The following is a 16,379-nucleotide window of genomic DNA, read 5'->3' on the forward strand; positions in this document are numbered from 1 at the left end:
GCACTGAATTGTTATTCATTACTGATTTCAGCTTTGAATGATGGGTTGGCAACACACATCGTGAACTTGAATGAGATTTCACAGAAGATGATGATTATTTCACATGATGAAATTTTCAACTGTTCAAAAACAAAATTCACAACACACAATCATGTCTCCATCTCTCAACAACAGCTCATCATACAACAGCTCTCATCGTTTGAATTTATTCAAATCATCTCCACTCTTTAAATTTCACATCATCCTTTGTATTCTTTGTTTGATGTGTGGCATTTTCAACACTGCCTCATCAATGATCCATGCTCAATCGAGTATGAATGTAACAACAGTAGTATTGGACAGTTTCATCTATCCATCAAACGAGTGTTTGAATTTGGCACCTATTAATCAATTTTATTATCCATTTCTGTACACCTATGACACTAAATATTATGATTTTTGTAAAATCAATGATCGACAATCATTACCTCCTGAAATTTACAAAAATGGAATTGCTCTCTTTGATGACACTGTTGGGAATTCAACCATGTCCTCATCATGTGTAAATATTCTATGTTCTACTGAGAGAAGATGGGACTTGACAAATCAAACTCAATTAGCTTCATTAGGAGTTTTATTTAATTATTGCTTGCATTGTAATAATACTAATTCTCACACATTCCGAGAAGTGCTGAGAAACAACTCTTGTCCTTCATTCTCAACAGTGGCTCAAAATCCAAGTGCACAAGCCACTGATTTTGTGACCAAGTTTACTGCCATTTCACAACATCATTGCAATCATGGCACAACAAGGGCTCATTTGGGATTGTTTGATTACAATATTTTGACTTCTCAGTACTTTAGAAAAACCTTTACTGATTATTCCACTCAAAAGTTGAATCAAACCATTGTTTCTGGAGATAGTGCTCTGAGATCAGTGTCATTGTCGACTCTTTTCAATTTTTATTTCAATGATTTATTTGCTGCCATGGATTCCAATCAATTACCATCGGCTCCATTGAATATTCCAATCAGTTGTTGGTGCAATTATGAATCTGAGAATGGAAAATCATTTGGATTTCAATGTCATGATTTTTATCAAAGTTGGCAAATCATCTTTGCCTATAGAATCTCAACAGTCCTATATGCCATTCTGTATGCATTAGTGACCGTGTTTTTAGCCTTCTTTATTGTCATTCCTCGATTTGTAGAGCGAATTGTAACTTTTAAGAAACGAAGTGAAATTGGTTTAGAGACATCCAAGTTCAAAAAGTTTCTCTATTTCGTGCGACATTATTTTGACATTGTCACACAACCTCCAATCTTGCTAACCATTGCCACTATCACTGGATTCTTAGAAAATGTCTTAAGATTTGCTTTCAACATTACAGCATTCATGCCAGTTTACAAAGCATACTTTCCAGGAATATTTAGAGGACTGGCAGCTATTTTCATGATTTGTGGATATTCAAGTTTAGTGATTTGTTGGAGTCATGTCATTGATTTGGCCAACCGAAAAGCAGAACCCAATCGAAGAGGTCTCTCCAAACTCAATATGATCATTCTTTCCATTTTCTATTCATGTGTCATTGTAGTTGGAGTGATTTCTGTCATTATATTCCTTGCTGTGAAAAATTATGCCACTGCTTGGATTCTTCTCAGTTTTGCAGTCCTTATTTATTTATTCACCTTTGTTATTGGATTTACCTTTTATGGTGTGAAAATTCTATTTGCCTTGAGAGCCACTGCACAAGAGAAGAAAAACTTTATGGAATATCGATTCACAAAATTCATTTTAGCTGTGACAGGACTCTTCTTTATTGGATGGCTTATTTCACTTGGAATGTTAGTGACTTACATTTTTGGATATGATGTATTGAGCGTGTTTTTTGGACTGGCAAGAAATCAATTCATGGATGCTGGTTTGACCGCTGTTACAGCACTTTCCTCTTACATTACATTTAATGATACATGTTTTGAAATGACCTATGGCAAGACATTGACGAAATATGTGAATATGATTTTCACTTGTAAAAGTCCATCGAATAAGGTAGAGCCAGAAGAGAAGGCATAGTAAATTATGTGTTCGATCCTGCAGTTCTCGAATTAGAAGATTGTGTTTTGTCTTGGTGTGGCTTCCTTTTGAACTGTCACCTGTCAAACAAAGAAGAAGCACACAAAAAAAAATGGCACAACAGCCAAATAACGGCACAACGAATCAATCCCACAATCAATTCGACAAAGATGCCTTCACCGAGCGATACATTGACGAGCTCGACAATACAAGTTTTTCATCCTTCGAATTAAAATCTCAACCTTCCATACAACAACGAAAACCCGTTCAAAACTATGCGGTCGAATATGATACTACCAAAGATCCCAATTTAGAGGATCCGATGGACCTTGGAGAAGGAAAATCTAAACATACCACAGACCCAACGCAACTCGATGGAGAAAGTCAAAAGAAAAAGAAGAATCGAATGACCGATCGAATAATTTCATTTCCATATTGGACGGCAATTACATGTGTGGTGGAAGTGGCAGTGTTTGTGGCAATGTGTATTGTTGGAAAGGGAATTGATGATCCATTGGTATGTTCATTCGAATGTGTATTATTGTATTGTTATCATGCTATTATTGTTATTATTTTTTTAATTGGGTTCAATGAAATTGTACCATGTATGGCATGCAAATTTGGCAATTTCATGATCGATATACAAATATGGAAAATTTAATTGTGAATTCATGAATATTTTCGAATTGAAAACAAATGAATGGTCCATGTGTACACGTACTTGTCATGTTTTGCCGCATTAATATATTGTTGATTAGAATAATCCAATGATTGGACCAAAACAAGAAATTGTGATACAATTCGGAGCTAAAGTCAATTCTCTGATACGAGCCAATGGTGCTGATTTTTGGAGATTTTTGGTATTCATGTTCATTCACCAAAGTGTATTAATATTATTATTCAATCTCATGTGGTTACTGTCAACGGTCAGAAAAACAGAAGGAGTTTGGAAATTTCCAAGAATGGCAGTCATTTACATGCTCTCTGGTATTGGAGGAGGATTATTGAGTAGTGTTTTCAGTTATGATCAAATTTCCACTGGTTCCACTTCATGCATTGTTGGAATTATTTCAGCATCTTTGGCAGAATTAATATTGAACTGGGATGTTGTTTTTAATCCTTTCAAATTATTATTTAGTGTCATTATGCAATTGTTAATTTTCTTTATCATTGGTTTATTACCAACCGTTGATCAATTTGCACATATTGGTGGGTTTATTTGTGGATTTCTTTCTGGTGTCATGTTGTGTGCAAGAAAACAAAAACCAGATTTGGAAAAGCGATGGGCAAAATTTGCAATTATTGTGGCAAGAGTGGTTGCAGCTGTGTTACTGGTAATTTACTTTGCCTTATTCTTCCCAATCTTTTATGGAGTCATTCCAATGAAATGTGAAGCATGTTATTGGTTGGATCCTACTTGGGCCATGTATTTTGGTGACAATGATGAATAATAATAATTATGGGTTTGAATTCGAATGGACTTTGTGTAACGGATTTGCATCTCTCACACTCTTTCACTTTCAAAAACGTTTCATGCTATCTATCAGGAGGTGAAAGTAAACCAACCACAACAAACCCTTCACAATTACCGATCTGTCATAGTAAAGAATTGCATAATATTCGTTTGGAGACAAAACATTTCATGTTGAACTGTACCAGTGTTCCTGCTAGTATGAAAAGTACATATGAGAGAAATCTTTCGAGCATAACTACTACGCTTCCTATTTGGGGTGGATAATTTGGCAATCAAGCTAAAATGATAAGTAAGGGAATGGTTGCATCTAACCATTATATTTCTCCATGAGCTTTGTACACTGAGCCAAGCATTGTGAAAAATCACTCATGGAGAAAGGTTTGCTCATAAAAATGTCAAAACCATTTGAAAGACAGTGAATTCTAGTTTCTTCAAATCCGTTTGCTGTCAGAGCCACTAAAATAGTATGATGTCGGCGAGGTTGATGTTCTACTTGTACCTGTGGTGATTGAGAGGTTGTTTTAACGGCTGTTTCTTTTGATTCAGATTCTAAAATATGCTGAACCACTCCATAGCCATTCATTCGAGGCATGTAGAGGTCAATAAAAGCAATATCATATTTGGATGAACCATTATGATCTTGTTGTGAGGTTGATGATGTATACAACTCACATCCTTCAACACCATCCTTAGCACTGTCAATGTTCTGACATCCCATCTTCTTCAACATGTTGATCAGTACGACTCTGTTAATAGAGTTATCCTCAACAATTAAAATATTAAGTTTAGATAGGACATCTTTTGAAAGTTGTCCAGGAATATTCAAATTTTCGTTGGCGGGTTTGGTCAATGAAGGAGCTTCAGTCATGTGTTGTGAAGTGGAAGGTAATTGCACGGATGAATGTTGTTGCAAACTACTGTCTTTAGACATATTAGAACTCTCATCCATTCCTAATTTGACAGTGAAATAAAAGCATGATCCTTTTTCTTTTTCGCTTTTCACGTTCAATTCTCCTCCCATCAACTCGACCAATTGTTTGCAGATATAGAGACCTAAACGTGTTCCTTCATTGACCTTTTTCATCTTGAGAGTGTCGTTGGTAGAACCTGGGCGGGAAATACTTCCATGCAGTTGTGAAAATGGTCTTACCAATTTACACATGTCATTGTGTGAAATATCAATTCCAGTGTAACTCACTTTAAATTTGATCTTGTAATAGTGTGGAGTGCCAAGTGCAGGAGAAGATGGAGGCTCCTTTTGAGAAGATTCTTGAATGTTAGGTGTTGCATTACATATACTTATTGAATATTCACTTTTTGATATGGTATTTTCTGACGGAGGTGTTGCAGAATTACTCATGACATTATTCTCAGGAGCAGTATTGGAATTGGATCCTTCCTGAGCCATACCTTCTTCTTCCTCTCTCTCAACACTCAATGACACACTTCCCTGATCTGCAAACTTGATGGCATTACACACCAAATTAATTAAAATTTGTACCAATCGATTCTCATCACCAATCACATTGGTTGGAACATTGGGATTAATATCAATGTTGAAATTTAAATTCATTTGTTGAGCTTGGTGTTGGAAGATGCCACAATGAATATGCTTCAATGCCCTTCTCAAATTAAATGTCTTACATTCTAACTGAATTTTGGAGGATTCAATTTTACAGATATCCAATAAATCATTGATCAAAGCTAGAAGAATATATCCACTGTACTTGATAGTTTGAAGGGTATTAATAAATTGAGTGTACTGTTGTTGTTGTGCTTGATTGGTTTCAATGGGTGAGACAGAGTATTGTTTTTTAAAGACTCTATTAGATTCAGTTGCCGTCGAACTAGTAGTATCATAAAAAGCATTTGAGGGTGGTGTAGCAGATAAAGAATGATTGATGAAAGTGGAATTGTTGATGAAAGAGGAGGCCAATGGTGGAGCAGAGGTTGGAGATTGTAACAAGACATCGGCCAAACCAATGATACCATGTAATGGTGTTCTCAATTCGTGAGACATTTGAGCCAAGAACTGACTTTTAGCATTATTGGCTTGAACTGCCTTTTCCTTTTCAATATTCAACTCGTCCAATAATTTGTATTTTTGAGTCAAGTCATGAAGTATCATGTTGTAATAGACGGGATAGATGGAAGCAGTAGGCTTGTGAGGAGAAGTTGAAACAGCATTGGGAGAATCATACAAGACAATTCTCGACACACTCATGGAACAAGTCATGATACTTCCATTCTTTCCTAAAATAAAGAGCGGAATGATTCGATCATGAAAGTAGGGTGATGCAGAGTGAACACTTCCATCCAAGATATCAAATAGTATATTTCTCAATCGAGTGATGGATTTGAGTTGTAATTCATGGATGGTTGCATCATTTCCTCCGAGAACTGCTGATTTCAACTCCTCGCTGGAACGTTCATTGGGATTCAATATCAAATCTGCAAGAGTCAGGGATTCTGCGTCCATAGATGATGGATTCTGTGCTCCACCGCTGCTGTCAGTGTTCGATATTGTTGTACTAGTAATAGTGTTATTACTGACTGGATCGGATTGATAACCCAACATGTCGCAAGCAGCATGGTTGTATTGTATGACTTTGAAATGAATCAAACATTGATACGGATCATCATAGAGGGAGGATGAATTTGAACGTGATTGGGTCTCATCATCTTGAATAAAAGACTCGGTGGGTGTATTTTCATCGTATTTTTTTTTGGTATTAAGCGGATCTTCCAAGGCTTCCTCACAACAGCCGTTTGCTCCTTTTCCACTGCTACATGGATCTGAGGAGGATGATACTCTTCTAATTGGGAGAAGCTTTTTCTTTTGTGTTGTACCCAAACCACTATTAGGATCATTGCTCAACAATTCATTTCCAGAAGTGGAACGAGCACTGTTCTCATATCTGTAGAGACCCACCTCCTGATCGGTTGGAGGACAATACACACACGAAATAAAAGTATCAGGAGCACTCATATACAAATTCTTGTAGAGATGAATCATACGTTTGAGATTTTCTACTTCTCGTTTCTGTACAAAAGCAATCGAATTATTCCTCATAAAATCTATCAATTCAATGGTCATGACTTGAATAATGAGCACAGAAACAGCCACACTCAAGCATTCCCCCAACGGATGGTCCAAGAAATAGATCATGATAAATAAATCTCCACTCACCATGAAGGACATGGTTATATAGGTGGTCGAATGGGTTGATATTGAGGACGCCTCAGAATGAGAAATTTCCATAGCAACACTTCCCAAACAGGCATAGACCAAAATCCATAGATACGCAGGTGAATGTTTTCCAAGAACCAAATGGACACACATGACCCAAAGAGTGGAGCCAGCACACCTTGTCGTTTCTGAAAGAAGAAGAATAGTACGAGGGGAGAGTGAGAGTTTCAGAAGGAACGAAATGAACATGGATGGATTAGGCAACTGAGAGGTAGTTCTCAAAGTGGTCACATTTCTAAAGATGAAATTCATAACATTATGAAATTTCCAATAGGCTCCAAGTAGGGCTGTGTACAGGATTAATTTGAAAGTGTACTTGATCAAAAGGTGTTGAATGATGGGTTCCAAGGAAAACATTAAGGTAGTGTTGTACGAAGGCGAAGAGGGACTAGCACTACTCTGAAAACTTTTCACTCGTTTGTTGGTATTGTTAATTGATGTGAATGAACCCAAAACAGAGGTAGCTGTGGAAGGAAAGCTTTTTGCGTCCTGTTGTTGTTGTGCTGGTTTTCGAATTGTCTCTTCTACAGGCTTGCTCTCGAAACAAGATGATTGTTGCTTTCCTACGACGGGCTGCTCATTCATCGATTCTTCAAAGAGTAATGAGGCATCATCGATTCCATGCGCACTATGTGATAATTCTTGAGGTTGATGTAAATTCTCATTATGGTAGTAATACATATTAAAATCATTACACAAAGGTATCAACAACGTGAGAGCAATAATTACAAGCGAGAGAAAAACAATACGATCTCTTTTCTGAAGAAAGAACGATCGAATGTTGATCGTGTATTCTGTTGGAGACCAACGAGGAGCTTGAGTAGAGGGTACCTCACTTGTAATCATTTTGATGAGACAAGTTGTTTCTTTTTAACGATAGGACTAGTAGTGTTGATCAAAAGTAGAAGTTGTTGGATTTGCAAAGGATTCTTTTGTTTGAGACCATGACTGGTTTACAAAAAGGCACCGTTATCTTGATTCTTGATACGATTTTTATTCCCAAGGAAGATCAACAATATTCAATTTAATACAATATTTTGTTTTGACTGTTGGATAAGGTATTGATATTTTTCTAAATACAATGCATTCCTTTTGTTAGAGATCAATATTTGAAGATTATTTCAAAAATAGAGGTACTTTATTGTAATTTAGCCTTTTTTTCATAAAGATTACAATACTAAATGTATCAAAATGTTGTAGATAGTAATAGATTTTTATGCGAAATGGATTGGAAATTCTTCACGGAATGAAATGCAAGTACTTTTTCATCACATCAAATTGATTCAGCGAAACATGTTTATTAACTAATATTAAGAATGTTTGATCCAACACACAGTGTTGTTTCGACTGCGTCTGTTGTCTCTGCTCTGTGGAATTTTGGTGAGTATTGGAGATTGTTTCAACAGTCTCCTGTTCATGGTGTTCCTTCCATAGTACAGTGAGATTAATTCTTGTGACACTTCTGTATTTTGTCTTGTCCATAGCTTGGCTTCATTCAGTTTTTAACTTTTCCTTTTTGAAATGTTGTCCTAGAACAATTACACACGCCATAATGCCATCCATTCCTCCTCTCGTGTGCGCAATTTGCGAAAGAAAAGAATATTCTTGGTGAGGAAAGAGGCATCGACAAATCGAGCGAAGAATCTGATTTTGGCGGTCAATCATTCCCCAAAAGGTGAATTACTGAGAAACTGGACTCACCAGAATAAAATGCAATCTGCCAAACTTCAAACAGGATACACAACAAGAAAAAATACAACAACACAATCTAATATTCTCAATACAATCCACTCTACCATGTCAACCACAACAACCTTGTCTCCAAATTTTCAACAACTCATGCTCGAAATGATCAATGCTTGTGCCATGAACGATCCCAATGCTTTTCTCAACAGCTATCAAGCTCTACAACAGCAATTTCAATCATGTCCACAACAATCATCCCAAACCTCGGAGAAACAGTGTCCATCATCGGAATCAAAAATTACCTTCGTCCAAGATTCCGAAGACAAGAAATCGACCAAGAAAGTTTCCAAACGATATACAAAATTAAGAAAACAATTGAAGTCATGTGAAAATTTCAAGGATAATTACTTTGTTTTCAGTACGACGACACAAACGACGAAAGATTCAGGAAAGAAGAAGAGAAATGCAGCCAAGAAGAGAAGCAAGGAAAATGATTCTTCTTCGACATCTGGCAGCGATCATGAAGAATCTTCTCGAGTGACAAGTGACTCCAAGAAACGAAAAGTTACTGAAATTTCAAACCAAAATAACTCTTCCGATACATCTTCTGCCGTGTTGGACTCATCCACGGAACAACAATATCAACAATTGATGAATAGTTGGATCACTCTTCAACAATTCATGCAATCATCAACAACTGAGACGACGTGTGAAACAAATCCATCATGTGAAATAATCGAAGAACAAGCAGTGCCAAATTTCTTTTCGAGTCATGACATTTCGGAAAGCTCAGAGTTTGACTCAATTTTCAATAACCCAACTGATTTTGAATTTTCTTCCTCATCCTTAATTGACCTTCCAGAAACAAGTGACTTTTCCGAGCTCTTCTCAGAATTTCTGTAAATAAATATTTAAAAGTTGTTTTCGAACGACATCTTTTTTATTTTCATAGGTTGTTAAGGATGTTCATAGTTTGACGATTCTGATCATGATTCGGTCGAATGGTTTGGAGAAGAGAGAATTTTCTAAAGTTCCTTAAATGAAAAAACATATATCATAACATGGAGTTATGTATTTCTTTCACATCGTTGTGAATGCCTTCTTCACAAGAATCTACTCACAGCATTACATTTCCTTTTCCTTATTCAAATAATTCTTAATTGGATTTAATGCAAATCTCAAACAATCAAACGTGAAATAGAAATTCATCACAATCACTAACACTAATAGAATGCATTGAATATACACAATCAGAATGACACTCGCATGAATAGAATCTACATTTCTCAATTCCACAAGTTCTGAAATATTTGAAAAGAATTGATAACCTAAATACACACTCATCAATGTTCGAGTCATTAAAAAACTCAAAGTATTCAAAATAGAGTGAATGACGAAATATAATTTTTTAGAATATTCATGCACTAAATTTTCCATCAATTCTTCTTGACCAATCCAAATTGAAGCAATTTCTGAAATCTCTCCAAACAAGGCAGGAATTGCTCCTGTTCCATTCACAAAATATAAACTAAATGCAATGACAATGACAAAATGAAAGATGGCATTCATTGTGTTACTTTGTTCTAACACAACAAGAAATGAATAGCAACATAAATCGACTGTCAAGTATCCTAATGTGAATGACATTAAATTAGAAATAGAGTCATTATATGAAAAAAAGAAATGATTAGGTTGTTTCACAATGGACTCGAGTGAAACATTTGTCTTGTTCATTCCATTTGGAGAATTTACAAAATTATAATAAAATAAATATAATCCCCATATTCCACTAATAACTGCATGAATGTAATTAGTGGTTGCAAAAGCTAATTCTCGACAATCTAAATCACTAGAATTGTTTCGGAATAAATATGAATTAATTTTTCCTTTGTATTTCAGTCGTAATTTCCGATATAATAAATTAAATAATAAAACTGAAATACCAAAAAATAGAGTACTCGGAATGTAAAAGTATAGATTGAGAAGAGGAAAGAACATGTTCTTGATGGTGGGTGTTAAATATTTTTCTAATTTGGAAAGCTACCAACTGTCACTTCTAATTAAAAAAATCAACAACTTCACATGGTGGCTGGGTTCCGACGCTCGGCATCACAGCGGATGACTGCCATGAGCAACCAATTAACAACTCTCTTCCTTCTCATGATCATGATACTTTCATGTGCTGTCAATTGTCAAAATGATTATCATTCATATTTTGATAATTTCTATTCGGGTATCTCCAAAATGGGAATTGCAAACATCGCCATACAATTATCTCAATTAGATACCTCCTCCAACTCTAACAACAGAACAATATTATTTTCAAAAAGTTATGTCCATGAAAATTATCGATCAAATTCCCAAATTGGTGTGGATTCTATTTACATGACAGGTCCAACTATGAGTCAATTATTTACAAAATTAATTTCTCTCAAATTAATTCCAAAAGAAAAAAGAGGAATCTCTATGAATGAAATATTGAAATCTTTACAATCCAAAGTACAACTGTCAGATTCCATATTAGGTGATTATGTCAGTTGGTCTCGAATGTTTCCAATGGTCGATTCTAACAGTCATGTCACCATTGAAAGTATCATTCAAGGCAAATCAGGTTTTGATTACAGAACTCCAGAAGATTTATATCAAACGAATAACCCACAATCATCCAGTACTTCTCTATTAGAATTAATTGAAAATAATATTTTAGGAAAATTAGCTCCAAGAGTGAGACAAGCCAATCGTTTCGAAAGCAGAATGGACATTGACGGCACTGCATTGTTAGGTTATTTATTGTCTAAAATGAATTCGAATATGGGAATGGATGAAATTTTCAAATCTCAATGGTCCAGTAGTTTAAAGTCAACATTTCCAATCTTCTCCTCAGATATGAAAGATAATTCCAAATTTGTCAAAGCAACCAAAGAGAAGGATTTTCTTGTGGAGGACACTTCATTTCCTTATTTTACAATTTTTCCAGTCACTAGCTCGGTATTCACATCTGCTGAAGATTTGAATACTGTTGGAGCTCTTGTCATGTCACAATACTCAGAGAAGGAATGGATCGATTACAACTTGATGAATTACATGCGTCATAATGTACAAACGTATTACTATCAAATGTCAAAGCAAGGAAATTACATGACAGCAATCATCTTATTTCCAAAATCAAATTTAGTACTATCCATGACTGGTCTCTCTGTTTCATTGAATCAAGTGACTCAATTAGTACAAGATTTTGCTTATCGCATGCTTCCTAATGTGAATTGTTCTCAATTTTTAAACATGACTCTGAGTAGTGACAAGACGTCATGCGTCTACACGACACCTCTTGTGAATTTAGAACCATTCTTTAGGAAGAGCTATTTTATGGAAAATAAGAACAAGTATGCAGGTTGTTATATGAATACTGAATATTCACACAGTACATTTAGAAAATATTTTAGCATGAAAGAAATGATTTGTATTGACTCGAGCAATGACCATTCTCAAATGCTCACTGGAAGATTTTATAATTATGATACGAATAATCCGAATAGTCAATCGAGAGTATTTAGTGAGGAATTTATACTCCTGCAGGATTTAGATTTTGATTCATTCCGAATGGGACACAAATTACTTTCAGATAATATGGCACAATTCGATAATTATGTCTCAAATGTGACATGGACATTTAAATCTGATTCCACAAATCGATTCATGTATTTGATTGGACCCTATGATACTCAACGTTATGAAAGATTTGAAGATGGCATTAGCATGTTTTTAATTTATTTATGTTTTGGAGCTCCATTTGTCGTTGGATTTGTGTTGCCGTTTGTTCAATTGTTTTTCCTTGTTTTTGAAGTGAGAGATCGAGTCAAGAATGGATACTCGAATTTGGCCAATGTGGATTTGTCTCATATCATGTTATCTGGAGGTGATTATCATTCAGAGAGTGATGAATCGGATCGAGAGCTCGATGATCATGGTGTTGAGAATTCGCTCCGTAGATATTCATTCCGAGTGAGTGAAGACCAAGAAAAGAACAAGAAGAAGAAAAAGAAGAAGAAGAATGCCTCACTCAACACCAAGATGGCAACAGGAAAGAAGTGGTCCATCATTGTGTCTGTATTTTCATTCAACCTTGTAAGCATGTTTTTCTTTGCTGCATTGAAAGGATTGAATATTATTTTGATCTTTGGCATTTGGCAACAATGGTATGCCTTGTTAGTGGTACCACTCGTAACAATATGTCTCACTGCCTTGTGTACGATTTGCTCGGTCATTCTACTCATTGTGAGAATTAAGATTAGAACGGTGAGTGGATGGGTGTTTTCCATCTTATACTTGCTCTATATCTTACTTGACATTGCGTTTATTGTTATTTTGATGAAGATTAATTGGTTTGGATTTTGGAATATCATGTAAATTTGTGAGATTTCTATTTGCTTAATACAACAAAGATTTCATAATACAATGGAATTGATGTGAAAATGACTTATTTCTTCTTTGCTTGCAACAGTCGAACGGATTGAGAAAGGAACTTTAGGAAATCATCATATCCACCTCCTATTTTAACCTTCAACACTCCATTTACAATGTTGAGGTGTACTTTTCGTTCAGATTTACCCTCTCCAAAAGCATATACACAATCTTTGACTCGTTTAAGTGGAAGAACTACCCCCTTTTCTTTAAATTGCTCCTTGATGTCAATGACCATTTTATCTATTTGCTTCGAATTGTCCTCTGCTCTCACCGGTCCTTTTAACGATCTCAGCATTCGTTCTGTGATACTATCTAGAGTTTTGTTGGCTTTTCTAATTTTATCCTCTTGTTGAATTTCTTCTTGTGGGTGTTCCTCAGTAGAAGAAACTGCTTTCTGCTTTTCGTTATTAAGTTTAAATTGCTTAGAGTCAAAGGACTTTGACAGTGGATTGGCTTGTTCCTTTGACATATTGTGCAAAGCATTTCGGACAGCTGCATTAAAATCTAAACTTCTTCTTGCCTCTTGCTTTGAATATGGCTGTTGAACAGGTTGAGGCGGAGGAGACCTGGATCTAGGTGGAGAGTTGGTTCTTGGATTTTCGTCAATGTGATCTTCGATCTTTTCCTCTTCGAGAGTTTTTGGTGCAATCCTGGAATTGGCAACTTCAGATGTAAGTTTATCGATATCCATAATATATCGTTCCCTCATCAGCTCTGCTTGCTCTCTTAGTGATTGAATTTCTAAATCTCTCTCTTCAAGTAACAGTTTTAAATGCTCGTTTTCAGCATTTAAGAAACCAAGCTTTTCAGCCATATCCTTGTATTCTGGAAAATCCTCAAATCCAATCGATGAATTCGTTCTCAAATTTAGCATGGTGTTGAACTGTGTTTCCAGCATTTGATAAACACCATTGTTTAAATATTCATAGTGAGCCTTTAGCTCTTCGATGTTTTTAACAAGAGCTTTCTCTACAACGTCCTCAATTACCTTTTCAACATCTTGCATTTTTGCAAGTTTTTCTTCGGCAATAACAGAAAAAGGAGGAGGAGACGACGCACGCTCAATATATCGTTTTTGGAATTCCTCTAACGTAATTGTGTTGTCTTGCAAAGATGGTTCAACTAAATTTACAGAAGCACCCTCAAATTTGACTCTAGGAGAAGCTGTTTTTTTAGAAATTGGAACATTTGAGGGTTGAGGAATGGAAGAAGGATTTCGTTGGCCCTCCTCTTCAGGAGTCGTGTTACCTTCCTGTCCTTTTAAAATTGAGCGGAATTTGTTGCTCTCTTCCGATGTCTGCTGTTTCAAAGCACTCTGGGGAGTTTTCACCTTTCCTCCAGAATAATAAGGATTTTTTGTAGAGTTGATCTGTCCTCCTTCAGTGGATGCTCCGAACACAATTCTCTTTTTGTATTGAGATGGAGAGGGAGTTTTTTGTAGGCTGATCGATACGTGAGGTATTCCATACTCATCTTTCTCTAGTGGGGATTCATAGGATCCTGCATCATCTCTTGATTTCGTTCCATTCTCACCTATTTTCGTTTCTTCTATAACATCCTCAGAGTTTTTCAAATGAGGATTGTATTTATCTAAAACCTGAGCAAAATAGTGTTCATCCACATCTTCGGGTTGATCCTCAAACAAAATCCTTTGACTCACGTTTTCCATTCTTGAAATTTCATTGTCTTGATCTGTTTCCTCATAGGTGTCGTCCATCATGACCATGGCAGACCCTTCCACATCCGTATTGTTGTTCATTTCGGTATCGCCATTGGCAGAGTCTCCAATTTCATAATAATCGTTAATGGCTTGTTGCCTCATTTTTTAACCGCCTAAAAAATTTACAATTTCCGTTTATGACATGTGGTAAGAATTCTTTTCGAATCGTTTTACCTCACTTCTTCTGCTGTTGCAAATACTCTTCATATTTCGTGGAAAGGAGTTTGAATTGGTCGGGATACCCAATCGGAAGTGTTTTTAGCTTCTTTTTGAGCAATTCAGAATCACTATCATCATTGAGTGCTCTTTTAATGAAGATGGTCGCTCCTGTGATCTCTGTTTTCGGTAGAGTGTAAAATAATTTTGGGAATCGATCGAAATAATTGTTGAAATATCCAATGGTTTGAGTATTGGGTTTTTTTGAGGCCTGTAGAAACGCTTCATAATTCACAAGAGCAGCCTTTTGCTTCGAGAAGGAAAAGTGTGAAAAAGGATCGAGTTGTGTGTTGGCACAGTCCTCTAATTTCTTCCTGATGTCTTCGTATCGAATCATTGGTTGATTGGATGCAATGGCTTCTTCGATCTCTTTTCTATCATAATCGATTTGCTCTTGCTGAATGATACTGTGATTCTTTGAATCGGCCATTAATTTAGATTTTCTAGGTCGTTTTGTGGAAGTTAGTTCTTCGTCTGCATGAGAAGGGGCTGAATGCGTTAGTTCCCTTTTGGGAAGTCTATCCTGCAGGTTGTTGTTGGAATCATCCTCTTCATCAGTATTTTGCGATGATTCATTGTCACTAAATGTCTCGTCTTCGTTGCTTGATTTTTCACAGTCTTTGTCATTACTTAATGAGGATCGTTCTGTACTGTTTGTGCTGTTTCTTTTTGGTAGCGCAAATGTTGGTTTCTTGCATAAACGCTGCTCGTCATTAAAGCTACTTGATTCACTTGAAGAACTCGCAATTGGTTTTATCGTCTTTGGATATCTTTCACCTTCTTGGCTTGACAACACTTGTTCTGCAGGTCTTTTGTTTGCTTGCTGTTGTCTTCTTTTAATGCTTTTCTTGACTGTTTTATGAACAAATAAATTATACATATCAAGTTCTGATAATGGAATTAACAGCTGCTGAATGTCAGCAATCATCTCGTTTGAAGTGTCTGTATCTAAGTCCTGAAGAGTTAAAATAATTTGTTGTTCGGATGGCACATGGTCATTCTCAATCTCTGCATAGTCTTGCATTCTGGATTTAAAAGAATGTAAATCAAAATTTTGGGAATCGTGCTGTGCAGGTAAATATGTTTTAAAATTGACATTGCAAGTCTTTACCAAAAATCGAGCGATCAATTCATACCATTCGGTGCTCTTGGTGTCGTGTTGTTCTTGTTTTTTCAATAATTTAAAAATCTCTTTAAAGAGATCGTATAACACAAGTCCGAGAAGACGAGGATCGTCATTCATCATGATCGTATTTTCAAATAAGCGTTCACCACACAAAGCTGGTCAACCGAATATTTTTTTTAAATGTTGAAATTCCGCTTTGAATTTAAAAACTATTTCTTTATTTGGTACAACGCTTCGCTTATTCTTCCTTCTGTTGCAATGAGTATTCTTTATATTTGCTTTCAAGATGACTGAATTTCTTGGGATATCCACTTGGAAGTATTTTTAACTTTCTTCCAATATCCTCACAACCATTGTCTGGATTTAATACTCGTCTTAAATATTCTGTCA

General features: G+C 35.9%; 8 protein-coding genes across 8 annotated transcripts; 4 read left to right on the forward strand and 4 right to left on the reverse strand.

Annotated features, from left to right (window-relative positions):
• Positions 1 to 292: 292 nt before the first annotated feature.
• On the forward strand, positions 293 to 2,053 carry C9374_008876 (uncharacterized protein; the record flags this gene model as incomplete). The annotated part of the gene is made up of 1 exon (XM_044699000.1): positions 293 to 2,053. The coding sequence occupies one exon, from the start codon at positions 293 to 295 to the stop codon at positions 2,051 to 2,053; it is 1,761 nt and encodes a 586-aa protein (XP_044545053.1).
• A 112-nt stretch (positions 2,054 to 2,165) lies between these two features.
• On the forward strand, positions 2,166 to 3,504 carry C9374_008877 (uncharacterized protein; the record flags this gene model as incomplete). The annotated part of the gene is made up of 2 exons (XM_044699001.1): positions 2,166 to 2,570; positions 2,812 to 3,504. 2 exons carry the CDS (start codon positions 2,166 to 2,168, stop codon positions 3,502 to 3,504), a joined length of 1,098 nt encoding a protein of 365 aa, XP_044545054.1.
• A 330-nt stretch (positions 3,505 to 3,834) lies between these two features.
• On the reverse strand, positions 3,835 to 7,623 carry C9374_008878 (uncharacterized protein; the record flags this gene model as incomplete). The annotated part of the gene is made up of 1 exon (XM_044699002.1): positions 3,835 to 7,623. One exon carries the CDS (start codon positions 7,621 to 7,623, stop codon positions 3,835 to 3,837), a length of 3,789 nt encoding a protein of 1,262 aa, XP_044545055.1.
• An 864-nt stretch (positions 7,624 to 8,487) lies between these two features.
• C9374_008879 (uncharacterized protein) lies at positions 8,488 to 9,366 on the forward strand (the record flags this gene model as incomplete). Its single annotated transcript, XM_044699003.1, has 1 exon — positions 8,488 to 9,366. One exon carries the CDS (start codon positions 8,488 to 8,490, stop codon positions 9,364 to 9,366), a length of 879 nt encoding a protein of 292 aa, XP_044545056.1.
• Positions 9,367 to 9,588: 222 nt separating this feature from the next.
• On the reverse strand, positions 9,589 to 10,461 carry C9374_008880 (uncharacterized protein; the record flags this gene model as incomplete). The annotated part of the gene is made up of 1 exon (XM_044699005.1): positions 9,589 to 10,461. One exon carries the CDS (start codon positions 10,459 to 10,461, stop codon positions 9,589 to 9,591), a length of 873 nt encoding a protein of 290 aa, XP_044545057.1.
• An 84-nt stretch (positions 10,462 to 10,545) lies between these two features.
• C9374_008881 (uncharacterized protein) lies at positions 10,546 to 12,870 on the forward strand (the record flags this gene model as incomplete). Its single annotated transcript, XM_044699006.1, has 1 exon — positions 10,546 to 12,870. One exon carries the CDS (start codon positions 10,546 to 10,548, stop codon positions 12,868 to 12,870), a length of 2,325 nt encoding a protein of 774 aa, XP_044545058.1.
• A 70-nt stretch (positions 12,871 to 12,940) lies between these two features.
• On the reverse strand, positions 12,941 to 14,749 carry C9374_008882 (uncharacterized protein; the record flags this gene model as incomplete). Its single annotated transcript, XM_044699007.1, has 1 exon — positions 12,941 to 14,749. The coding sequence occupies one exon, from the start codon at positions 14,747 to 14,749 to the stop codon at positions 12,941 to 12,943; it is 1,809 nt and encodes a 602-aa protein (XP_044545059.1).
• Positions 14,750 to 14,822: 73 nt separating this feature from the next.
• On the reverse strand, positions 14,823 to 16,106 carry C9374_008883 (uncharacterized protein; the record flags this gene model as incomplete). Its single annotated transcript, XM_044699008.1, has 1 exon — positions 14,823 to 16,106. The coding sequence occupies one exon, from the start codon at positions 16,104 to 16,106 to the stop codon at positions 14,823 to 14,825; it is 1,284 nt and encodes a 427-aa protein (XP_044545060.1).
• Between the last annotated feature and the right edge of the window lie 273 nt (positions 16,107 to 16,379).

This window comes from Naegleria lovaniensis (genome assembly GCF_003324165.1).
Source record: "Naegleria lovaniensis strain ATCC 30569 chromosome Unknown tig035, whole genome shotgun sequence".
Lineage (NCBI taxonomy): Eukaryota > Heterolobosea > Eutetramitea > Acrasida > Naegleriidae > Naegleria > Naegleria lovaniensis.